This window comes from Sitophilus oryzae, unplaced genomic scaffold (genome assembly GCF_002938485.1).
Source record: "Sitophilus oryzae breed Bouriz unplaced genomic scaffold, Soryzae_2.0 scaffold_1396_pilon_pilon, whole genome shotgun sequence".
NCBI classification, from domain to species: domain Eukaryota; kingdom Metazoa; phylum Arthropoda; class Insecta; order Coleoptera; family Curculionidae; genus Sitophilus; species Sitophilus oryzae.
The window spans coordinates 1,331,299-1,358,501 of NW_022146055.1; the positions used below are offsets into that span (position 1 = coordinate 1,331,299).

General features: G+C 32.8%; 1 protein-coding gene across 3 annotated transcripts in view; it reads right to left on the reverse strand.

Annotated features, from left to right (window-relative positions):
* Positions 1–6,455: 6,455 nt before the first annotated feature.
* LOC115875812 (zinc finger protein AEBP2) overlaps positions 6,456–27,203 on the reverse strand; it is a 254,318-nt gene continuing 233,570 nt past the window's right edge. For all 3 annotated transcript variants that reach the window (XM_030891320.1, XM_030891321.1, XM_030891322.1), the window contains exons 2-8: positions 21,225–22,273; positions 19,983–20,136; positions 19,781–19,925; positions 18,334–18,519; positions 15,700–15,844; positions 10,940–11,135; positions 6,456–9,738 (exon numbers count right to left, since the gene is read on the reverse strand). In XM_030891320.1, coding sequence (XP_030747180.1) covers positions 9,570–9,738; positions 10,940–11,135; positions 15,700–15,844; positions 18,334–18,519; positions 19,781–19,925; positions 19,983–20,136; positions 21,225–22,273 — 2,044 coding nt within the window. In that variant the 3' untranslated portion in view covers positions 6,456–9,569. The remainder of the gene's footprint in view (positions 9,739–10,939; positions 11,136–15,699; positions 15,845–18,333; positions 18,520–19,780; positions 19,926–19,982; positions 20,137–21,224; positions 22,274–27,203) is intronic.

Consider the following 27,203-nt stretch of genomic DNA (forward strand, 5'->3'; position numbering starts at 1 on the left):
AAATTAATTTGTATGTAATGTAACGACGATTTACCTCGAAATACCAAGTGTGTGGTACCAAATTATTCGTAAAAAATGCCTTTTCCAAATATAATAATGAGCTACTCTCGTTCCGTTTGAAAAATTTCAGATATGATTAAAAATACGATTTGGGTATATTTTAAGTGGCCAAGACAAGACACGAAAAACATTAGACGATCAACTCTATTTTTCCAAGGCTCCCTGATTAAAAATTAGTGTTTTAACACAGCCATGACACTCTAAATTGAAATTTAAGATACGCTTTTTTAAGTGAGAATGTCAAAAATTGACATGTGATATTCTATTCTATTCAGAGTCTCATTTTCTATCAAATAAAGTAAAAAATACCAAGGGTGCAATTTAAAAATCAAAAGTTGTAGTCATTTCCGGTGAAACAGGAAGTGACCGAAAACAGTTGAGTACGTCAATCAATCCTAATTTATGTCATACTACGGGCTGGCAAAGGTTAGTTTTGGGTCGAGATTTCCGTATGTAAGAAGAGTACAATGCGTTTATAATGTACTGAACAAAGAGACAAACCAAACACGTTGCCAAACGTATGAAATAAACCGAGAAACTGTGCACATCGCTAAGAGACGTGGAAGGGGATATAGCAGATTTGCCGCAGTTGACCGGTCGACCCAATCAATGCCTCTGTCAGTACTTAAAGTTCTAGGGAAAGGTGTACGTCATGCGTTCAGCTTCACGATTTAATTACGTCTCGTGATACTTGATTTGTTTATTTATTAACGAGTCGTTGTAATTTTCCCTATAGCTTGAATTTTTTTAAGTGCAAGCTAGAAACACTTGCATTTTTGGTAAAAATAAGTGGAATTGGGTGGGTGTTCGATAGTCGTCGCGCTATTAGAACTCTGAATTCAAAAATCGATATCTCGAAATCTATTAGAAATAATAGATTGTAGTTTTTTCAAGAACTTTGTTAATGTTTCTGCTGTATTTTCTTTGTAGACAGTATGTGAAAATATTTATCAATAAAAAAATTACACGATTGTGTACTTCCACACATGTAAATGCCGACCCAAAAGTAACAGTTGCCAGCACGGTATACTGATACATACCTAATCGTTTTTTATCTGAAAAAATAAAAAAGTTATAGGGGGTGAGCCACTTTTGAGACGCACCCGGTATAGTACCATACGGTCAAAAAAAAAACGTCACAGTTACCTTGGAAATGAAAATCGCGCGCGATGTTTTTATATTTAAAATTATAAAGTGAATATCATCGATCTTAATTTCCAGGATCACTTGACGCCATTTCTTGTCGATCATACGGTATCATACAGTCAATTCGTTGTTTTCAATCGTATGGAATAAAATATACCGGATCGAAAAAAAAACGGTGTCCAGTTGGCTTGGAAATGCGATCGAATTTTACATACAAAATGACAACGATCTTCATTCCCAAACCATCTCTGACGCCGTTTTTTTTCGATCGTATGATATAAGCTTCGACAAAATCAATTTTATACGATTCTGTGATATAATATGCATATTCCCGCTAAAACTTTATAAATAACTAACATTTCTTTATATGAAACACACCAATTAGGTTAGAGTTTTCAATTTCTTTGATACTGTTTAAATTATACAGATAGCAAGAGACAGACATATGTCTATATATTATATATGTAATATCCAACTTCAAGCTTAATATACAACTGGTTTTCCCTTTTATCAAATAATCTATTAATCCACTAACACTTATATTTAAGTCAAACAAATCCTTATTCGGTTTTGACGTTAAGTGACCCCTGATTTTCGGTAAAAAAAAGGAGTCGCTTAATTCGCCCAACCATTCTTACATATTTACCTATATTTTTATTTAACATTTAGTTAAATTCTTTGACTCAAGCAATCTTTCTTTCAACAATCTCCAACTGATTAAAATTCAATTAAACCTGAAACAGGATGGATTTGGGAAATGTTTTTGAAATATTTAATAGATTAGATAATATATTATTTCCAAACTCTAAACTATAAAAAATGTTTATTTTGAAAACTAGAATGTTTCTTAAAGGATTCTACCTAACCTAACAAATTAAAGGGGTGTTAAGTTACCTTATACAGGGTGTCCCAGGCTGAACGAGCATTACAAGTTTCTAGAGAACTAGATCGGAGATTTTTTGCACATCATTGTTTTGCAACGAGATCTATCGACAAAATATTTTCAATATGGCGACACTTCCGGAAATACCGGAAATTGACAGCAACAATCATTCTTATTTTAAATGGGTTCCTCCATTTTTGATTACTTACATACTTAAATTCTCTGTAAAATTTTATGAATTTTGATATCAGACGCACTATACCTAACAGTAATCGTTTTTGAGAAAAAAAATATTAAAATTTTTTGGACGAAAAAAACTGCCTGTTAAAAAAATTTATATAACCTAAATGTCAAATTTAGTGATTGCCACAGCCACTGTGACAAAAAAAGAATACATGTGGCTATCCTAAAAATTAAATTGTCCGAATGTCATATTATAATATTGGCCGTAGCTGTCATGGAACTGAGCGATTGAAAAATTTTCATAAATATTTTTTTTTAACTTTTCACTAGTGGAATAAAAAAAAGTGAGTTTCCATTTGACAAAAAATATTTATGATAATTTTTAATCGCACAGTTGAATGACAGCTATAGCTAATATTATATGACATTCGAACAATTTAATTTTAGCCACATATCTTCTCTTTGTGTCACATTGGAATATTCAAACTTTTTTGACAGGCAGTTTCTTGTCCAAATTTTAAGAGAATCTATCTATCTTTCAGAGAATTTAAGTATGGACGCAATAAAAAATGGGGGTACCTATTTAAAGTGCCGCCATATTGAAAATATCTTGAGTCGATAGATCTCGTTGTAAAACAAGAATGTAGAAAAAATCTCCGATCTAGATACTGCACTTCTTTAGAAACTTCTAATGCACGCTCAGCCTGGGACACCCTGTATGTTTTGCAAAATTTTACTATTATCAAAAATTTAGTTGATTTTTTGCTATAAAATAGAGAAGAGCAGAAATTAAAAAAAATTGACAGGTCAATAAGCACAAACCAAATCCATCCTGTTTCCAGTTGTAATATAAGATACGTAATAAAAATGAACACAAATATACTAAATTTATACATAATATATGTAACTAGAATAAAGTTTCTTTTTTAAGTCTTTTCTTCAAGTGAGTTACTAAAATACCGCTTATAAAGAATACTTTTGTTTATAAAATTTAGTTCTTTAATTTTTCTTGTCATGTCGAATGCATTTTACACGTGTGTCTTTGGATACTATTTTGTAAGAGTAAAAAATCTGAATTTTTCGTCTTTTTGTATTTTACATTGATCCGCTGTCGATATACGATACATATAACTAGTATTTACAGGAATTTTACTACGCCATGTGCTATATAACTGTCATTGTCAAAATCGAATTGTCCGAATCAAAAACGTACAATTCGTTTTCGAGGTAAGTACGTTTTATGTAAGTATATAGCACAATCGTGGGTTTATGTACAAGTCAATAAGTATATTACGAAAAATTGCCAGTTACGATGTTTTGAAATTATCTACCTGTGTTTCTGTAGTTATGTACTTTTATATCAAGTATTCAATTGATAAATCAGTCTATTCTAATTCACGAAACAAAAAAAAATTGTATTATTTCTCAGTCTATATTATCAAATAATGTAATAATGAGCAAATAATTTAAATGGATGAACTTTTTTATGATAAATGCACTGATTAAGTACTAACGTTTGAATAGAGGACACGAAAAAAAATTGGATGAATAAATTATGTACAGAACTGATAAAAATGATTATAATTTAATAATTCAGTTATATGGTTTTATAAACCTTCAAAAAATAAAATTAAACTAAATTTTCGTTCCAACTAATAAATACAGAAGGTTTATTTTGTACTATAATATATCGTTTATGACTGAATTACAATTAAAATTTGATAAACACTTTAAAATAAATAAAAATGAAATAAATGACAATGAATGTTTTATCACATAAAGCTAAAACCCTAGATCACATAAACTTAGGTGGATATATGAACGTCATAAGATTAGTCTATCCTTTGCTACTACCTTACTTGGCGCATGCGCATTAAAAATTGAACGTATTACCAATATAATCAACGCACAATTTATTAAAATCAATTTTATATTTCTTTATTCTCAAGAGTGGCTCACCCCTATAACTTTTTTTAATTTTTTTCAGATAAAAAACGAGATTTAGTATGTTGGTCTATGATATAAATTAGGGATTGATTGACGTATACAACCCTTTTCCGTCACTTCCTGTTTTACCGGAAATGACTACAACTTTTGATTTTTAAATGACACATATTTTTTTACTTCATTTCATAGAAATGATGTTCTGAATAGAATGACATATCGTATGTCAACTTTTGACGTTTTGTCATTGATTTATGTCATATACGAACGTACCAAATCTTGTTTATTTATCTGATAAAAAAGTTATAAGGGTGAGTCACTTTTGAAAAACATCACGTATATAGTTGTATATAAATTTTTAAAATTCATATTCAATTTTAGCCCGCGGACGATAGTTTCTCGACAATAATTTTTAAAGCCTTTTTCTCAAAGATTTTTTTAAAATTTTAACTCTGTTATAAATCAAGTAATCAATCTATTCTCGCAAAAATGGTTTTATTCAGAAAATAATACAAGATTGGTAGTATATCCAATTACTATAAAAAATTTAAATTTGAAAAAAAAATATATTTTTGGTCCAGCCTGTACAATATTATCCATTCAACTTTTTTGCGAAATCCTCCGGAATTGTTCATAAGTTAAAAAATAAATAAAACCAATTAATTCTAAAAACGACAAAGCACGACGAGTTTCGAAAATTTAAATTCTAATATAGAACACCTTTTGAGATCATTTCGAAAATTCGGTTGTTATAATGAAAGAAAAGGATCATTATAACGGAACACAGATTTACAAAGAGACATTTTTGTTAGCGCATCATAGAAAATGATTTTTTATTTACACAGACACAAGGGGAAGATTTTTAAATTAAATGGCACAATTTTGAAAAAAAAAACATTTAAAATTCTGCTGAAATCAGATACAACATTAAGAAAAATTAATTTAGAGAATTTGATTAAATATTTGTCATATATTATTGAAGCTATTAAAAAAAATGTAAATCTTTAAAAATAATAATGGAAAAATGTACCATTTCATATCTGATTTCGGCAGTTATTGCCATACAAACGAATAAAAAAACTAATTGAAGTATTTTGTTACCTAACTCTAAATATTCCTATGGCCAAATTATAATTTAATAACTTACTATGATTGGCAGTTCTAAATGGCAGTGACAATTTGAATTAAGTATTAAGTCGTTCTTTCAAATAAAATTGTTCTGGTGAGGCCATTTAACTAAATAACTACAAAAAATTAAAAGAGTAAAGCACCAAAATATTTAAGTTACATTTTTTTGCAGATTGATCATCGACAAAAAAGCGCAAATAACTTTATACGGGTCCGCAATAATTAAAATATACAGGGCGTTCCTTTCACAGAAAGATATCAATATACACATCATTATCTTACCTACAAAGTTATTGCGAACATACAAGAAAGAAATACGCTTATTTTTTCGTTAAGAAAATCAAATGTAATTAATCCTACTACGTGTACGATTAATATTTACCTATTTAGAAAAGTTTAAAAAACCACAATAATGGCAGTGGGCAATTAACTGGTTGCTCAAACGGTCACAACATCCGTCTTGTATCTATCCTAACTTATTTACTTACTTACAACTTACATACAGCCTATTACAATGTGAACGCGACTCACCATGTAGTTTCTTTTTTTACAATTCGCCCAGTTGCGCCAACAGAATAATTGCAAACTTGACAGGGATTTGCCAAAACAAACAAAATAAATAAACACAAAATTATAACTTAAAAACGTTTAAAAGATAAAGTTCCTGTAATAACAGTATACTGCAATTGATTTGCCCATTAATTGAAAGTTAATATGATGATCACTTCAATATAACATGACTGTCATCTATCATTTTGACTTCAAAATTGCAAACAAACCAATTGCGGTTTTCTTTTCATTGAGATATTAATTTCTAGAGACTTTTTTCTCAATAAAATAGTTTAATTTATGAATTTTTATTTGTTAAGCTTCATTCAGAACCTCGCAATTAGTGGTTTCAATTAGCGTAGAAGTTTGTTCCTTTAATTTCAAAGTAAGGCATTCAGAACGTCAAAATTAGTGGTAGACATTTCCAGTTAGTAGAAAAAGTTATTAAACTTTTAACTTTTCCACTAATTATACTTCAAAATTTGAGAGAAATGTAATTTTGATTATCCTCCGTCAAGAGAAATTGTGGTTAGAAATCAAAAGTTGTTTGTTTTAATTAAAAATAAGTTTATTCTGTAGGCTTTCTCTATGGATACAACTAACTAACGCAAGGTGTTGTTATGATATTCTATTGATTTTAATTATGTTTTTAAACATTGTGAATGATCGTAAACTAAAAAATATAAGGTGTAATTGAAACCACTAATTTATTCCACTAATTGCCAGATACTGAATGAAGCTTTACACTTAACCTATAGCTGTCGCTTAAAAATTTGATTCTTTTTTTAAATTTGTTATCGCCTAGCTACATTTATACGAAAAAAATGAACACAATATAGGTGGACACTCAATCAGTGCCATATACAGTCAGAAAAACATACCAACTTAATAAATAAATAATCACTAATTTTGATTTTTCACGCTTACCGAAACAACACCGTCTTGAATTCTCTAAGATAAAACTAATAAAAAAATTATTTACATAAAAATTTACCTATACTTAATTTTGTATTAGAAAACAATCTTACTTTGGTTATCTCATATTTGTATATGAAAATGTCAATTAATTTTGAAACTTTATCACAAACGTTGCAATCTTAATTTCTTCAAAAAAATATAAAAAAAATAAAACTTGCAACATCAAATATCTAAAGAGATTTTTCTTATTTAATTTTTTATTATTACCTATTTAATTTTAAAAAATATTACTTCACCATTTGAGATTTGGTGTAATTGATAATAACCACGTGACAGTCAGGATAAAAAACAAGATAAAAACTAATGTGCTACTTCTCTGCTTACTTTGACGTCGTTTTTTATTAAATAATAGGGTACTAATAAGTCTTTAGTATCTCCTCAATATAAATTAATTTTTGATTCCAACAACTCACGCTTGAAAATATTGTTAAATAATCAACTAATTAACCTAAAGTTTTGAATGTAGCGATAACTCAATACGAAAAATTATCTAACTAAAATAAAATAAGTCTTTTTTGGAATTATTCTGTTGGCAATGGACTTCTTTCTGCACAACAAGTCCTCGAAAAACGAACAATCTAAACCAACGTCACAATCGTCGTTTTTATCATTTTACCATACAAAAACCAGAAAGAAAAAACAATCTATTATCACAGCTAAACATATAAACAAAAATGGCGTAGGGTGTTCCAACATTTAGCTAAATAAATACTTTTGGTTCAGTTACTTGTATTAATATTTATTTTTAAATTTTAAATACCTAACCTAAAAAAGGCAAATTAAAAGGAACGAAAACAGTATGAACATAAATAATGCCCCTAGTCATTCTAGTTTCATTTTCTGTTGCTATAGTTTGGTTTAGTTTGAAAGGGTGATAATAGTTATCGGAAAATTTGATACTTTAACAACAGAAAAGAATATGACGTTATTCAAAATGAATAATAACCATCTATCAAAGAATGAAATCTAAATTAAATTATCATAGAAACAACTTTTGGTTTTTAGGACGTTTTTTTACTTTAGGAATTTTCTGGAAAACGGTATGGAAATTTGGAAAAGTATAAACGGGATATCTCAAAATGTCAATAATAAAAAAGTTTTTCCCTTGAAAAGACAATCCGGGGACATACTGTAGAAAGTAGTTTTTAAATGGATTCAAACTAGATTTTCTTGAATTTTAAGATTCTATTTTTATGAAACTACATGTTAGGACACCTACGCTCTAGAAAATAAAATACTAACCACTATTTTTCTTGTGCGTATTGTTAATATTTATATTGTTTAGGAATTTCTACATCTTTTAGCAGTTTCTGTATGATAAATTCTACGTTTCAGTACAGCTAACGGCGGTTCAAGTGTCTCAATAAGGTACACGAAATTAAAAAAAATAACCATAAAAAATTGTTATAAGTATAATAATAATCTATACATTTGTAATTGGATCACTTCTGTAAACTTTCAGAAATATTGCTGGTGAAAAAAAAATACTAAGCAAGGAGTCATAAATACTATTTTTATTCGTAGATCAAAAATGGAAGCAACGTCATCGTAGCCAACACAATTTGCATTCTTCTGTGTTTACTTTGTATTATTTTTTGTTTATTTTATAGTTAATTCTTGGGGTTAGGACTAATGTTAGTGTTAGGGCTAAGATCGGAAGCATGAACCCACCATAAGAAAAGTGTTTAAGTAAGCAAGTATAATATATATAAGTAAACAAGTATAATGACAATACAAATAATTGTGAATCTTCGAAAGAGGCTTCAAAAAATAATTAAAAATATATGAGTGGCAAACTAATCAATTAAAAAACTCTTTTATAGTTAATTAATAATGTTTTTATTGTTAGCAATTATTGCTATTTGTTAAAAATAACTAGGATAAGTCAATTTTAAAAATCCTATATTAGTATTTTTATTAGATAAAAAAATTACAGGGTGTCCCATTTTCGTGTTTTATGAGGTTTCTGGTTTATGAGTAGAGTTACAAATTGCGGTTTTTATATCACTACTACGTTTTTATGGAACTAAAGATGGTACACACAAATTTATCCTAGCCCCCTTGGCTTCTAAAATACAGGGAGAATTTGAAAATGATACATTTTTTAAATTCACCCGGTATACCCTAGAGTATTTTACGTAGAAACCACTGAATACTACGTGAAAAACTCTACGGGACACAGTTTTCAACTTTTCGATCAATAATTATAAGATAACTGAGATACAAAGGGGGTCGAAAAATTCAACATTTTCAATTTCGTCCTGTATTTCAGGAACCAATAAGGCTAGGACTAATACATGTGTAGCATCCTCATAAAAAAGTAGCACAGTGAACAGTGCATCTTTCTAGCTCTATTCATAAACGAGAAACCCTGCAAAACATTCGAAAATGGGATACCCTGTATTTTCTGTACACTGTTTGTAACAACATTCCCATAAGTTTACCAAAAAAAAATTGTCATGATACAAATAGTAGTTTAAACAAAAACCAAACCGCCGTTAGCCGTGTCGTTTCTTTGTTCATCATCAATTTGACCATTTAAACTTTGATCACTGTGGTCAATAGTAACCACGGCAGCTATATAATAATTATTATAACCACTAATGAAGGCGCGAATTACTTAACCTAACTTTCTCCATCCAAAAATCGTACTATTTACAGGCGCATCGTGGGAGACGGGGCTCTATTAAAATTAGTATCACGTCGTGGGTCTGAGGGGCTTGCGGTGGTGCTTGTGGCCGGTCCGTCCTTGGTTGCCTGGGAAGAGGGCAGGGCGGAGCGCCTCGCGGCCTTCAGGGGGAAGTGAGGTTATGGGCAACGCCTTGGTCGGTTTGTACTCTTTTTCGGAAATCCACTCGTCGGGAACGCTGAAAACAAGGACAAAGATCGGTAACAAAGGATAGATATACATAAGTCTAAAAATATGGGATATTTTAGGTGTCTGTACAGGGTGTCCCATTTCCATCTACAGAATGTCTTGTTTATGAATAAAGATATAAAGAAGCGATTTTCATGCATTTGTCAGTCAGTAACACTTCACTGACACATTGAAGTATCACTCATAGAAAACGGAAACAAGTTCAGATTGGAATGCTCGGCTTGCCGCCAAAACTTATAATTATTGTTTTGGGGTGTATAATACGTTAACATTAACAGCGTGCAACGCCAGGTCCCGTTGTACGGGATCTGGCGTTGCTATAGCGGTTGCTAAGAACAACCGTAAACAAGAACAGAAATAATTTTCTCTTGTCAAGGTCAGAATCTTCAAAAATTATAAAATCTTTCAAAATTTAAACTACCCTCATTAAAAAAATACCGAAAAGTGTTTAAAGCGTCCATTTTCAAAGTAATTATTGCTATCTTGTGAGTTTAGTTTAAATTTTATTTACTCAAACCCGTGAAAATTTTGAAAAAATGGCCTTAAAAACTTAAAAAGCTGTGTGAACTGTGAACTGCAAAAACCATCGTGGGTCGTAGTACAACGTCGGTTTCTAATGTTTCATACGTATTTCATACATAACATGTCCATATATAAAATAAACTTGCTGATCTTCAACACACTGGATTTGTTTAAAAAATTAAAAATAATAAATTTGAATAAATTTTGGAGACATAATTCCGGAAAAAGCCGAATCGCTCCGAAATTATCAAAAGCTTTGGAGAGCGACCGTTGAAAGAATAGCGCCAAATAGTATTTACATTGTCCTTATGGGCTCTTTCCAATCTAAACTTGTTTCCTTTATCTATGGTATCACTGACTGACGTTATCAAGTGTGAACTGATAACAGTCAGTGTTTTATGAAGTTTCTCGTTTATGAGTAGAGATACAACGATGCAGTTTTCACATCACTATGCTACTTTTTTATTAAACTAAAGATACTACACACAGCTGTGTCGTAGCCCCCTTGGTTTATGAAATACAGGACGAATTACTGTTAGTGGTCACCAGATGCCGATGTTTCAAAATTCCCCAAATAATAATACTGATTTTGTAAATAAAAGCAAATGGTATACTATGACCTTCATATAGGAGCAGAGAGAAGGGGGAGGAGCATAATTATTACTTACACATCTCGGGGATGCCACCGCACCAGCAACTCCTTGCAGCCTTTAGCGTCCGTCCTCTTGGCTAAGATTTGGCTCTGCAGGCTCATGGTCTCGCCGGGGCTGCCCATCTGACCCAAAGTGCGCGTCTGCGTCATCTTGAGGAGCTTGTGCTGCAGACCCTCCATGATGCCCGAGTCAATAAAATCAAACATTCGAGCTGCGAAATTGCAAATACGAAATTAGTTCCTCTATGGTGGCTAAAAAAAAGTTAGAGAGTCTAGTTTTCTAAACTCTTTTTTCCTCACAACCTCATTACACCAAAATCAACCTCATTATTTAATACTCTTTCAATATGACTTACTATATGTATAGTAAGTCATATTGAAATACATAGTTATGTCATTAATCTCGAGGTAGATATTGCACAAATCATCAATCAATTCGAATTCAAAATCCGAGGATAAAAGTTTACTTAAGAGTCCATTTCAGTAGTCCGAAAAAGTAGCAAAAGAAGCGTTCGGCATTTAACGTTTTATGTAAAACTGACTAGGTATTTTTACACAAATGAAGAAGGAAATTAAAGATAAAGGATTATACTATATCCGTATTGTAGCACATTTTTAGATAACTTCTTTATTTTTGAGATTTTGGTGGTCAAACATCAACAATATATACCTAATGTTTGGACTAAATTTTCTCGAAAATAAAGACATAATTTAAGATTCCGTTGCAATACGGAAATAGATTAAAGTTTTGTGATTATAGTGATATATAATTTATATGGTTTTGTAACAAATTGCTCGCTATTTTATGGCAAATGCTGAAGCTCTGCAAACCTTAATCAAACTTTAATTAAAGCACGTGTGTCTGGAATTTTAGGTGTGGTTTAACACGGCAGGATCGGGTTAAGCCTTAGGCAGATTTCTGAAATATAATATATATTTCTTTCGGCCGCACACCGGCTTTACCCAACCCCTGAGAGCCACCCGAACAGTACAGCGCAATAGACTCTTAACTGTTCGATTATAAATTATCTATTTTGTTGTATTTAAGTTATGAGAAAGAAAAAATTGTATAAACTGACTCTACAACAAAAATTTGGTTTTACGTTGGTGTCCCTTCTGTCATTTGGTGTTTGGACAGCAAAACAGAAAAATAGAATAAATTCCGAACAATATTTTCCAAAAATTAAACAGTTAATAACTTCAAAAGTTTCTACAAAAAGTATTTGAAATATACTGTTCTTGAAGTAAGTATATAGATTAAAAAGTGTTAAGTGTTATTAGTTATGTTATACTTCCAATTTTTGACATCTTTTGGCACTATTGTTCACTATATGGCGACTGAAAATGTTTACCCATAATCCATCAGTGGTTGATTATTTCTCTGATAATGTCATGTCACAGTTTATTTTAACAGATTTATAACGATTTCCAAATTGTACAGAAAAGCCATTCGCCAAGGACACGTCTCTAAGTTATAGAACTTATTAGCTCAAGGTACATGTTATAGTCTGTTTCTTAATGCTTGATAGCACAGAGAGAAGGGCTGGGGCTATAAAACATCATAAACTATAGGCGCTACAACATTTACAAATTCAATCAAGCGACTTTTTTATTTAAGAAAATAAATTGTTTTGCCCTTGAATGAATTTCAGCCGAACAGTTGATGAGTGTTCTAGAAGCATAATAAAGAGAAATGTGCACGCCTTTTACTTAAACAAGGAAATACCAACTCTCGATAAAATTCAGAAAATTGTAAATGAAGACGAAAACTTACCGGTCATGGGAAGAAAGAAACTTTGGACAACTTTAAAGGAAATCAACTTCTCATGGGAAAAGTACAACCGGAAGTCTGTACTCATTGACAGAGAAGACATAATTCTTTGGAGAAGGCAATATCTAAGGGACATTCGTAAATATCGCAGGGACGGAAAATATATATTCTACCTAGACGAAACATGGCTGAATGAAGGACATTCTGTTAAGAAAATCTGGCAAAGCAATAGCATTGGCCAGTTCTGGATTAGAAATCTTAAAACCCTAATACCCAACACTGGTGCTGTCACTGAGAATATCTCTATTGCCTATTGTTATAAGAGCAACCCCTATTATTCTCGGCAAACGTACCGAGTGTGTCCATCTACAAACGTGTTAAACATAAGTGTTAAAGTTGTCTGAAACAGGAAGTGACCGAAAATAATTGAATACGTCAATCAATGTCAAGATTTATGTCTTATACTAACATACTAAATCTCTCAATTTTTTATCTAAAAAAAAGTTATAGGGGTGAGCCCTATAACTTTCAGTGTACTGAAAAACACCTGATAGTGACATTTGTGTCTGCCTAATTTGATTATATATTATCTTTAAAAAATAAGTTTAAGTGAAGAGGATGTATGTATTCAATAAATAAGAAAAATATGGGTTGAATAATATCCATTTGGGTGTTTTTTAACTTATAAGCGCATCCTTGACTAGCGGACTTCTCCTGTGTACTAGGGATGCACAGTACTATATACGATTTTCGAGAGTACTGATATATTTTTTAACAATTGATATCTCGCATAACTTAATTATAAAAATGTTATATACTGGGTACATAAGCCAAAAATTTCGCATTACATCGGAAAAAAAGCATCCCAATACCAAAAAAAAATATAGTTTTGACATGTCAACAACAATATGACAACTGCCATTGAAGCAAATTAAAAATATGCTTTACGTATTATGCAAAAAATGAGGTTAGATGACAAAATATTGCAAAAAGTGAAAGGAGATCTGAACAACTTTACATCTCTGTATCAATATTCACAAATATACAAAAAAAAGTCCTTGTATCAATACAAGGCCATTCAAAAAATATTTTCAAAAAAGTATTTTTTCTTATAAAACGTAAGACATCTTATATCTAATAAAAATAATTTCTAAAACAGTAATTTTATTTTACGATTTTACAGTTTCACAACATTCACAACTCTTTCTACGTAAATCACTAATCACAACAAATAAAATTTGACATGACCTAAAAAACATTTGTTGTAACTAACCGGTCAAGTAACTATAATTTACTTTCTAAATGATCTGATACCCTTTCTAGAGGAAAAAAAAGAACTGTCGCCACGGTGGGGTATTAGCATGAAAAAGGTGATAGAAATTCGAAAAAGCAAAGTGTTGAAGATTTCCCAAAAAAAGATTAATGATAAGTTAAATCATATCTGCCATGAACGGCGTTGCTATGGGTGTGTTTAGTTGCATTCATTCGTTTCAACGAAACGTCAAAGTTGTTACTTCTCACAGATAAGAGGTAAATGGCTAAATTTTATGTTTAAAATTATAAATTGTTGTTGTTCTTGTGCTCTTTTTACGTTTATATTATTGTTTTGATTGAAAATGGCTCAGCAAGCTGCAGGTATGTATTCTACAAAAACATATTATTTATTTTGATATTCTCTATACTAACGATTTTTTTGCAACTAAAAGTTAGGCGTTCAGAAAATTTGATTAAATTTGTGACATTTTTATTATACTTAGTGATTTAGTTGCGCATTTCGAAGAATTCCGCATATTGTCTATATACGTTTTACTTAGTAAACATTGGGCTTTCATACAGTAAAATAAAATACTGCGACTTTTTGCGACTTTGCTGATAAAATGAGAAAAACATTCTTGGTTTCCTCTAATTTGCCAATCAGTGATATACTAATGCGAGGTGTAAACCGCGATGGCATTGTTGTGTACAAAGCGATCGCATTAGTGCCATTAGCAGTATAGCACAATTTGGCATTAGTAGCAACTTTAGTGGTATGGGCATTGCTCGCGGATCAGTCGTAGCATTAGTAATATTACTTGCGATATTACTACTGGTATTAGTGGCATTGACCGTGGAAACACTGGAACAGTGATTTTTCTTTCTTTTTTTAGCATCGACGAATTATCCTTTATTTTGTTCATATTATTTCCTCTTTAATTGAAAATAGCAATAATTTATATAAGGTCTACATAAAAAAAATTCGATCAACTATCTGTGTCAAATACCCCACTGTGATGTCGGTTGGAAATGTTTCTACGCCTCAAGGTTGGTATCTTAAAATTGACACCTTTAATTTTTAACATTATTTACGGGACAGTACAGGAAAAATGTTGTACTAGAAATTATTCTTGTTGTATTTCCTTCGTTTATTTATGTGAAAAAATTGAATTTTTTGAAAATCTTCCGAAAAATATCAAAACAATTGACATTTTTGAAAGTATCTAAATATTTATGAAACTTGATACCAATAAAGACTAGAATCAAAATCTGAACAACTTTCACTCTTGACCTTTTGCGATATTTTTATAAAGATTTTTGTAATTTGACAGCTACGACAGTAATCGCATGACATATATCAAAATAACTTTAATTCAAATAGCGATGGCATCTCAAGACAGAAATTAATTTTTGCGGTTAACTAAAATTATTTTGCTTTTATTAGTATTATTAACACTTTTGTATCTATATGAAAAATATCGATTTTTATTTGATCGGTATCGATAATATCGTACATCCCTAATACATGTACTTTTGGTTGACAAATTCTTTTTCGCGTTTATGACGAAATGTTCCACAATGTTTTAGCACTTCTTAACATATATCATTCTATCCTAATAATTCTAGGCATTCTAATACCTACCACTGTGGAGTCGCTTTTATTAAAGAAGGGTCGTTTTAAAGATGTCGGAATAGGGTAGAGTTGTGGGGGAATTGGAACGTCTTGGATTAAAACTGTAAAAAAGTATTACCTGACCAGGGTTGTCTCCGAAACCGAATGATCCGTCCATTCCTCTTGAATAGCTTAACAGGGCCGTTCTCCACAGATTTTTTGGCGCTGGTGTTCTGGCTTCCGTCGGTGTTGAAGTGGCTGTTGACGTGCCTTTCCAGCATCAACTGCAAAATTAAACGATTGATTAGTATTATACGTTTTTGGAATCATAGGAGTAAGGATTATAAAAGGTGTCCCAGAAATAAGTGCAAGTATTTTAACTGGTAGTATAGTTCAACCCCAGAAACACGCCTATTAGGGTTTTTTTACAAGCCAAACCAATCCAAAAAAGATCCAGGATTTTTTTAATTTTCATAGTAAAATAACTCCGTTATTTTTGACTTATTTGATAAAGAGAAAATATGTGTCTTTTCTCGGGATCTACCACTCCTTTAAATACTTGCACTTATTTCTAGGACACTCTGTATAATATATGTATAGTCTGTTTTACACCTCGGGGAAGATTTCGACAGATGATGAGACAATCTATTTATTTCAGTAAAAAAGTTTCTAATATTTTAGGTTATTATTAGTGTCAAATGTCAAATTATATCAAATAACCAGCGTTCTGCAAAATGATAAATATATCTTTATAAATTATATGTGTTATTCTGATATACCGGGTGCGTCTCAAAAGTGGCTCACCCCTATAACTTTTTTATTTTTCCGCCAGTTAGAAAATACTCGAATCGTATGTTTAATCATATCTCAATTTTTTCAAAAGGAACGAGGTTGGCTCATTAGCATATTTGGAAAAAGCATTTTTTTACGAATAATCTAATACCATACGTCATTCTTTTCAGAATGTTATTTTCTATCGAATAAAGTAGAAAAATACCGAGTGTGCCATTTAAAAATCAAAAATTGTAGTCATTTCCGGCGAAACAGGAAGGGACCGAAAACGATTGAATACGTCAATCAATTCTAATTTATGTCATATACTAACATACCAAATCTCGTTTTTTATCTGGAAAAATAAAAGTTATCGGGGTGAGAACTTTTGAGACGCACCCGGTATAAGCTGTATTATTGTAAAGTTTCATTAAAATCCATTCAGTAGTTTTTGCGTGAAAGAGTAACAAACATCCATCCATACATACAAACATTCTCGTTTATAATATTAGTAAGGATTTTTCATAATATTTTGAAGTAATCATTTGTTACTAATTTTAAACATATTAATTTCCCGCTTTGCATTCTAATTATTGTACCAACTTATTTCTTTGTAAAATAAAATAAACTTTAAAATAAAAATGACAAAGACACCTTTCACTGTCAAAGATTTTGGTGTTGGGATTTTTTTTTCAATAACACTTAGCGATAGACCCTCGTAAAGTGAAAAAAATCCCTGAACTCTGAAACTGAAAGAAATTACCCAGGCTAAAGCTCGCTGTAAAATATTATCTACTTTGTTGTTACGAAATATTTTCTGAGATTTTATTGCCCATCGGTTTTCTCTTGTATCGTATAGACATTTTATTAGACCGCGCATTTACGTCCTAAACGCACAAAAGATTTACAATAGGCAGTTCTGCGTACCGAATACTCGTAACGCCATTACGTAAACGAACACTTCTGACAGTTATTGAGAGCGAAACTGCACAGAACAGACATACCGCATATTCAATGTGAGGGAACATCCATATACAACCTATTAACTTATGCATTTTTCTAGCTGAATTCGAACGATTTTATATTCCCTGTTTGAGGTTGATTTTATCATGAATAACTATACTTTTAAATGTTCATGATTTCTGTGTACATCAAGATCCCTTGGCTACTGTGAGAAGCCTAGTTACGAAATGTTCAAATATTACGGTAGTTAGTGAAACGATTTATAGAGTTCTGAAAGAGAGAAAAAGTGGAATTGTTTGTGAACCCAAAACATCTACGGGGAGGAAGCTTGTTGATGGGGAGGAGGTTGTTGATGACTGTTCTAGAAGCATAATAGGGAAACATGCACGCCTTTTTTTAAACAAGGCAATACCAACTCTCGATAAAATTCAGAAAGTTGTAAATGAAAACGAAAACTTGCCGGTCATGGGAAGGAGAAAACTTTGGACAACTTTAAAGGAAAAGAACTCGTGGGAAAAGTATAATCGGAAGTCTGTACTCATTGACAAAGAAGACATAATTTTTTGGAGAAGACAATATCTAAGGGACATTCGTAAATATCGCAGAGAAGGAAAATCTATCTTCTACCTAGACGAAACATGGATGAATGAAGAACATTCTGTTAAAAAATCTGGCAAGACAAAAGCATTGGGAGTTCTCGTGAAGCGTTTTTAGAAGGATTATCGACTGGTTTTAAAAAATATTATGTATATTTTAATTATTGTAAGTACTTAACATTAACCGAAATGTTTTTCTAAACATTTCATTTAATGTTTGGACATTTTGTTTTTTGTAGTTATGTTATTAATAGTTTGTAACATTCATTTAACAATAAAAATTTTAGATTTCTTCACTAATATGTACGATATACTGAAAGTTCCTGTCTAAATATTTGTTTGCCATTTTCATATTATTTTACGTTGTGTAACAAGCATAAAAAGAGGGCGATCTAGTGTTAGTGATATAAAGTTTTACTAATCGCAATATTAAGTGTACCAACCTGTGAGTTGAACCTCTGCCCGCAACCGTCCACTATACACCTGAAAGGCTTGGTCCCCGCGTGTGCCAGCACGTGCCTTTCCAGCCACGATATGGAACAGGAGGTCCTCCCGTGCACCTTGCAACCTCTCCACAGACATACGTATTGTTCCTGATTGGCTCTAGATTGAGATATCACATGTTCAACCTGGAAAATAAACATATATTATACTTTGTTTTACGACTCAGGGAAAATTTCGACAGACGATGACAGAAAAAAGACAGATGACGTCCATACCAATCCATTTATTTCACTAAAAATAGTTTCTAATATTTTCTAGGCTAACTATGGATGGGATTATTTATGTCGCAGGCGTATCGAATAACTCGGCATTTTGCAAAAAGACTAGGCTTATTATAAAACGCCGGCATTTTTAACAAAAGAAGGATTTTTTTACAAAGAGCCTATCTGTTTTCAGTCGCTTTGCAAAATGCCTAATGAAGACTAGTCAGATTTTACAAAACATTTTACGCGGTGTTGATATAACTAACCTAAATTTATCCATTTTTTACGACATTTCTTGAACTTCCCTTTCAAAATTTGGAAATAATGGCACAAAAGTGATGATTCTGTTAAATGGAGTATGGTTGAGGATGATTATTATAAAGATCTAAATTCATTTTATTCTAAAAAAAAACAAAGTTCAACAAAGCAATAGCCCTGTCCACAGAATCGCACAGAGTATAATAATTAAATGAGATATTAATAATAAGGTTTTAATATATTTTGTATTTAAAATTATCTTATTAATAATTAAAATTTATGAAATATGATTCAAGTTGTTATTTTCGTCTAAACGATCTAATAATAAAATTTTGACATAAATAACTATTGTTTTTGTATAGCAAAATATGGGGTATTTTTATTAAAGCATAAATTATTCGATATGCTTACGATCATAGCTGTCTAAACTTTGATCATTTTTTAATCTGCCTGGCCTAGATTCTCGATTTAGTATTTTATAAAATGACTGAAAACAGGCAGTCTTTTTGCAGAAGTGTACAAAAAATATCATCATTGTTTAATATGCCTCTGATTAGACTTTTCGCAAAGTGACTGAAAATAGATAGGCTTATGCAGTAGGTTTCTTGAAGTTTGAAAGTAAGAAATAGTTGTTTTTAGATTTTTTGTATGTGGTGTTTGTTTAACACACACTTTTGTATTAACACACACTTTTGTATTAACACACACCCCAAACTATTTTTATAATCATTTGTCACTAAAATTTAAAATAAATAGATTAATTTCCCGCTTTGCATTAAAATTGTACTAACTTATTTCAACGTAAAACAAAATAAACGACTGAAATTAAAATGAAAGAGACATCTATCATCATATCTATCACTGTCAACGATTTTATCGATGGACAAACTATAGTTATGAACAGCAATGTTTTGGTATTATTTACCTGTAGATGTTCTAATAAGGCCCCACTGGTGTCAAATTGTGCTGAACAATCGTTCCATCTACACTGACCATCGGTGGACTGTGGCGGACTCTTGCCCAAATCTCGACCTACTTCTTTCGCTTTCTGTCGTTGAACAGGAGGAAATCTAAAACACAACCGATTAAAAGTCGTTCTTCGTGGGCGGCATGAATGGAAAATTTACCTGATTGTCTTGGGCTGTGAGAGAATGGGCGACTTTTTGGGCGGCTCCGTCACAGGCTCGTCCACGCTGATCTCCAAACTTCCCCGACTCGAAAATCCACTATCTGAATCGGTGGGTGACGGGGATTTTTGGTCCAGTATTCGACTTTGACTCTCTACAATAAAAAAATCGCAATATTAATTGTTTTTTTAGTAAAATTTAAAATATTGTATTTTTTAATTTTTGGCCCTATTTTCGAGATTTTTTTACTAAATTGTTTATTAATGTAGTATGTACTTTAATTGGTAAAACTAGTTTTTTTATAAACTTTAGTATTTGGCTTATTATACAAGGTTAATTTGTATAGAATAGTGCGTGAATTATTCATTAAAATTATTCTGAAATTAGTTGCAAACATATCACCTTTAGATACATCAAAAAGAAATAATATTGAGAGTGAAATTTTACTTGATTTGGATAATTGAGCCATTAGTAAAACCCACTCTTGGTTAAAATAAAATATAATACAAAGTGAACTACAAATAAGAAAACCAACTGACCCAGAAATATCTATGCCAGAAATCTCCACTGTATAAAAGCTACCCGTACTGGCACTAGTGGTCTCTCAAACACTTTAAACTATGGGGGTGGCGCCCGAGGTACCGAACCAAGGCAACTCGGCGTCCGTAAGCGTTCTCAAAAAGGAAGGGAATCTAACAGCTTTTTACGGAATATCTTTTAAGTTCCTAACATTGCAAATGAAAGATTAAGGCGCTGGATAAAGCAGTTTAGCTTCATTCAGAACCTCGCAATTAGTGGAGTAAATTAGTGGTTTCAATTAGCGAAGAAGTTTGTTCCTTTAATTTCAATGTAAGTATTCAGAACGTCAAAATTAATGACAGACATTTTCAATTAGTAGAAAAAGTTATCAAACTTTTAACTATTCCACTAATTATACTTCAAAATTTACGAGAAATGCCATTTTGGCATTTGATTATCTTCCGTCAAGGGAAATTGTGGTTAGAAATCAAATTTTGATTGTTTTATAAGCTAAATATTAGGCTTTCTCTATGGATACAATAGACTAATGGAAGCTGTTGCTAGGATATTCTATTAATTTTAATTGTGTGTTTTAAACATTGTGAATATCGTAAACTAAAAAGTATAAAGTGTAATTGAAACCACTAATTTGTTCCACTAATTGGCTTTTTGAATAATAATTTTCAGTTATTAAAAAAGTTATTCAAAGTGATTGTTACTCACCCTCCTGCCATGTCTTATCGTCGGGCGGTTCCTGAGGCCGTTCCTCTTGATGCGTCTGGCACTCCTCCGTTCTATAGGGCTCCTCTGTCGTCGTGCTCTCTGTCCTGCGCTGCTGCTGCGTCCCGTTCATCTGCGCAGAAGTTTGCACCACCCCTCCTTCGAACTGCTTGGTCTGCGCAGAGGACGTCGATGAACTCTTAGGTCTGGCAGGCAGCACCGTAGGCATCGCCGTGTCCACGCTGAGCGCGATGTTGGCATGGGCAGCGTTCAACCGCGGCGGTAAGGCATTTATGTTAACGATAGGCACTACCGTGGCGTTTAGCTTGACGCAGTTGAAGTTGTTTATGATGGGTACGCGGTTGATGAGGGGAATCGAGTTGACTTGAGGTAAAAAAAGGTTGTCGGGAGACTTGGGAGTTTTCGCGTGAAGATACGCAAGGTTTGGAGGGAAACTGACGGCAGTGAGGGTGACTGTGGGTGTAAAAGGGTGAACGTTTGTTGGGGGGTGAGTTTCTTGGACTTTGCTAGGGGCTGGAAGGATTTTTCTCGGAACAGTCCGCGTTTTTGCTTCCTTTTTTGACCTTGTGTTTCGCATCCCGGAAATCTGACTAATTAGGGGAACCTTTACTCCTTTCATCTTCAATAATTGCTTCCTGACACCGTTCGCCTTCCCGTGCGTCTTGAAATACTCCGTTATCTTCCCCTGTTGCATTTTCGGAACGCACTCCGTCTTCTTGCATCGATAATTGTTATTGTTAAGACTAGAATCGTCGGCAGGCTGTTTCTTGGGTGCTTCGTGGGCAGTTCTGAGACGCTTGGCGTAGGGCGCCGCCACTGAGGGCTGAGGCGACGATCCGTCGTGGGCAGCAGTCCAGGGCCAGGGCGGGTGGTGGGCGGACTGAGCGGGCGGCATTTTAGGCGGCTGCAACGCGCCACCCGAGTCCTCGCTGTGGTTGGATGCGGTGCTGAAGGGGGAGCCGGGGTCGGTGATGTCGCTCGAGGCAGTGCTGCTGCCGCTGCAGTCTGTGCAACTCAGTACCGCTACGCCACTGCAAAAAGAAAGTATATTAGTACTAAAGCCAGAAAAAGTCTTGAAGAGAGATAAAAATATCGAAGAAATTGAAACGCGTGATTCGATTCGATTCGCTAAAAAGAATCATAATGCTCATTACTACTACACATTCTAGTTTTTATACAGATTGTCCCAATATTCCGTGGTCGTAGAGTTACTACATATTTTTAGAATCAAAATAAGTCCATTGGACACAATTTACCTCTATATAAAAGTGTTTCGTTTGTTCGTTAGAGGGCATCAAACTTACAAAAAATAAACACATTATTTCAGATATTTTAAGAACCGTTATTTCAATTTGAGTGAGATTTTGTGTGTCTATGTTTTGCTAAGTGGTTTAACATTTGACATTTACAAAAATCATAAAAAACTGCGGGACGGGTGAAAATATCGAATTTTACATTAGAATTACAAATTATATTTGACAATAAGCTTCATAAAAGCTTGAAAAAATTAATAACTTTTAAATTAATTAACATTCGGGTTTGTTTTTAATTGATGCCCTCTAACGGACAAACGAAGCACTTTTGTATAAAGGTAAATTATATGCAATTAATTTATTTTGATTCAAAGAATACGTACGTAGTTGTTCATCTATATCCATGGAATATTGAAAGTCCCTGTATATCTTGTAGGTTTGTTTTGGAAAAACAAGAGATAAAGAATATAGTAAATACTAGAAAGAACATTTCTCGAAAAGAAAATCGGTCGTCGGTTGAGTTGGAAAATATTTATACTAAAATTTATGTAAGGGTGGGGATAGTTGTCACCCTTCCTGTACTTTTTCTTGATTTTTTGTGAATGTCAAATGTTAAAGCATTTAACAAAACACAGACTCCATTTTTTGACTCCAAAAATACGTAGTAATTCTATGTCTACGGAATATTGGGACACCCTGTATATGTATGTCCAAATATAAAATTTGGGCGAGCTGAAAAACTCTCTTTCCCATCTTTTGGAGATGCGCTAATATCTCACTGACACTTTACGACATCGTCGATTGATATTGAAAAAGTTTTGTTTGCCGTTTCGCTGAGAATCAGCCCCTGGACAACCCACCTGATGAAGGATACGCCCAGAAACCGGTTGTGAGAGTGGAGCTTGGTACCCCACTTTACGACAAGCAAAACAATTTTCTTTTTACTTTTGATTTTTTTTCTACTTTCGAATTTTCAAAATTAGAAAAAAAATACACAGCTAAAGACAAGAAAATATTATTTATTAATATAAAATTCTTCAACAAAAATTAAGATCCTTACTAGTGTTAAGTGCATTACGCCAAGTGTTTTTTTTTGGGGTAAATAATAGCACTATAGCGTGCCTAATCACGTGAACTGGAAAGATTAAAATGCAAGGCGGGGGGTGGTGTGCTACCATCACTCTTACTACTTTCACAAATTGAATTTTTATGTATGGCTTTACGCTTTTTTCCTCGATCCTCTCTGTTCTCTATTAATTTTAAATTATGCAAATGCGCCAGATCGCTATCTCATCGGGTGCTTATGTAAATCGTTGCTGAGGAGTCGAGGTTCGTGTGTAGGATTTTGAATAATTAACTCAACGTGGCCGGCCTGCAGGGAAACGAATTAACAAACTAATGAATCCGGAGTCGACATGTTTTTTTTCAAATTTCTTTATTTAAATTTTTATGCGATTGTTAATTTCCAAGGTCGTATTCACGATCGGTCACTAGCAGTAAACAATCCATTATTCTTCACTGTTTGTTTGTTATATATATTTGTTTCAAAAATAAATCTCATTATAGCACATAGATAAACGAAATAAATTTAGATTGGAATACCCTTCAAAGTTTTGGATCGCGACCGTTGTACGCGATCTGGCGCTGCTATAGGGGTTGCTAAGAACAACCGCAAACAAATAATTTTCTCTTGTCCATATCTCTTATCAAAATCAGAATCTTCAAAAATTGTAAAATCTTTCAAAATTTAAACCGCCCGCCTTCAAAAAAACACCGAAAAGTGTTTGAAGCGTCCATTTTCGAAGTAATTATTGCTATCTTGTGAGTTTAATTTAAGTTTTATTTACTCAAACCTGTGATAATTGTGAAAAAGTGGCATTAAAAACTGAAAAAGCTGTGCTGTGAACTGTGAACTGCAAAAACCATTGTGGCTCGTGGCATATCGTCGGTTTCCAATGTGTCATAGGTATTTCATACATGTCCTTATAAAAATAAAGTTTCTTGTATGCAACACACTGTATTTTATTTATAAAATTAAAAGAAAATAATAATAAATTTGAATAAAGAATATTTGGCGATATAATTCCGGAAAATGCCGAACCGCTCCGAAATTTTCAAAAGCTATGGGTCGCGACCGTTGCAAGAATAGCGCCAAATAGTGTTCACATTGCCCTTATTTTAGGCACTTTCCAATCTAAACTTGTTTCATTTATCTATGTTATAGCAAACAGAGCTGAGCGATGCCGACGTCAATGTCATGTCGACAATTTAATTGTTGACAGTCAACTGTGGTGTCGACGTCAATATCGACAAAACTAATAATTTAATACAAAAATCCCGGGATCCCGCTTGTTAAATCCATGAAAATCCAATGAAATGTTATGTCCTCAAAATCCCGATATTAAATCCCGGGATCCCGAAAAATTTATATGCCCAATCTAAAATGATTCGACTTTATACTTTAGTCCTATGCTTTAATCTTTCAAATATCATAATATTTTATTTATACTAAACAGAACGGCAATATTTAAAAGTTATATTTCCGTATTTGCTATATTTTTTTGCAACATGAATTGTATTTTTTACTTACTGAAAATGAATAAAGTTCTCTTCTAATTTTCTCTTTGATACATGTAGCTGTATTTTTATTATTAAGTATTTCTTTAGATCAAATTACTCATTCTGATAGTCAATACCGGCATCCCGAAAATACAGTTTCTTTTCCTGGGAATTCAAAACGAGATCCCGATCCCGAAAATAGAAAACCCTAGTGTGTATCCCCAGTTTGCGGTTAATCGCTAGTGTCAAGTAATAGGCTTCTAAGCTGATGGGACTGACGGACGAAGCCTTGTGCAGGTTATCAGTCTGAAAAAAAAACGACAGAACACTTTTATGTTGGTGCGACAACCAAGGAGCCATTGGCAAAAAGCTATATGGAGGATTCAGTCTCCAAGTTGCTAGACTTTTGAAAAGAATAGTCTCGAAAATGGTAACCTACTGATGAGAAGAGGACAACAGATCTGAAAAGATCGCAATGAAACACACGATAGTCACCACGAAAAATGTAATCTGTACATACTTATTTAATACTCTTTTTTATTTTTAGAAAATCCTGAAACTACGCCAATGCCAATGACATCGTCAAATCTTGAAAAACGGATATTAGGTCATATGTTGGGTCAAAACAAATCATAGTATAAGCGATACCAATTAAACTTTTAGTTACGTAATCGAGGACGCCATTTTTGAATTCATTGTTGCCAACCATGGACATATTCGGTGCTGGGCTTATTCACTGGAATTTAAATTTCCCGCTTGGGATTCAGGTGGTAGCTCTGCTGTAAAATATGTCAAGTTGCCACATTTGCTTTATTTTCTGACATTGTCATTCCTTTTTAACACTTTAGTTTTGTATTACGAGTTTTTCACTTAACTGAATTGTATTGTGATACTTTTGAACCTCTTTTAGTGCGAAGTGTACAAGATAGCTTAAAGCCGTTCCAAATAACTCATCGCAACTAGGGTTCAGAACCGGGAATTCCCGGTTCTATTGAGACATCAAAGAACCGGGACTCGAAATAAAAATTCCCGATATTATCCTTCGGTACTTTCGGTACAGATTTTTTTTTACTTGTTCATAAAATGTAATTAAAAATTATTTTTTGTTGCATGCGAAAGTTCATTGATACTTTCTGGAGGTCGAAATCAAACTCTTCTAAATAAATAGTGATGTTATCTCTTATTGTTCTTACTTCTGAAGTTCTTTTGAAGTTCCTATAATGTTAATTAACAATTATTGAAGTTTAGATATGTTATTTTATTATTATAAGTATAACTTTGCTCAGTATATTAGTTATATTTTATGTTGTTTCTTTTTTTATAGAAATTTGCATTTTTTGACTGATTATATTATTTTCATTAGAAAACACAAACATATTTCTATCGATTTTATTTTTGAAACCCATCCCTTGCTTGCTGATTGACGAAATGTGCCATCATTGAACAAAAAATTAGCCAGTACCGAAAGTACCGAAAAAAACGGGAAATCCCGGTTCCTTAGAGGCGTGGTACCGAAATTCCCTGTTCCGACAAACGGCTCCGGTTCCGAAAACCCTAATGGCAACCTTATTAGAATATTTTGAACGGGAAAGAGGTAGTAATGGCCATTTATGTCCCTTAAGTGCTGTTAAGAAGGTGACTTTTGTTGACGTAAATAATAACTGTTTATATATTTATAATTAATTTATTTTTGTTTCCTAAAATATTTTGATTTAACGAAAATATGTAAAAGTGGGCAACGCTGTGCCGGTCAAGCTTAATCTCGCGACTAAAAGTTTATTTGATATCTTTATTTATCTTTAATATATCTTATGATTATTATAGTTTTATTTATGCTGTTGTCTATTATTGGGCTTCCAAACTTCGGTCGTTTTCTTCGTGGACGAACAGATTGGCAGAGGGCGCGCAACTGGTCTGGGGTGCGAGGGGCGAAGGGCTGGCAAAAGAAGGCGTCGTTGCACGTGTCCCCTACACCCCGACCCTTCGTAGCTTTTATAGAAAACTAGGGCAAGGGAAGTGAATGATCGGCGGGGAGAGTCAGTCCCGTTACTCGAATAATCAATACTTTTTCGACATTTTCAGCCAAGTGACGAGTCGAAGGGCTTCTTGCTTACTTAGGGCTGTTCCTCGAAAATAATCACATTCGTTT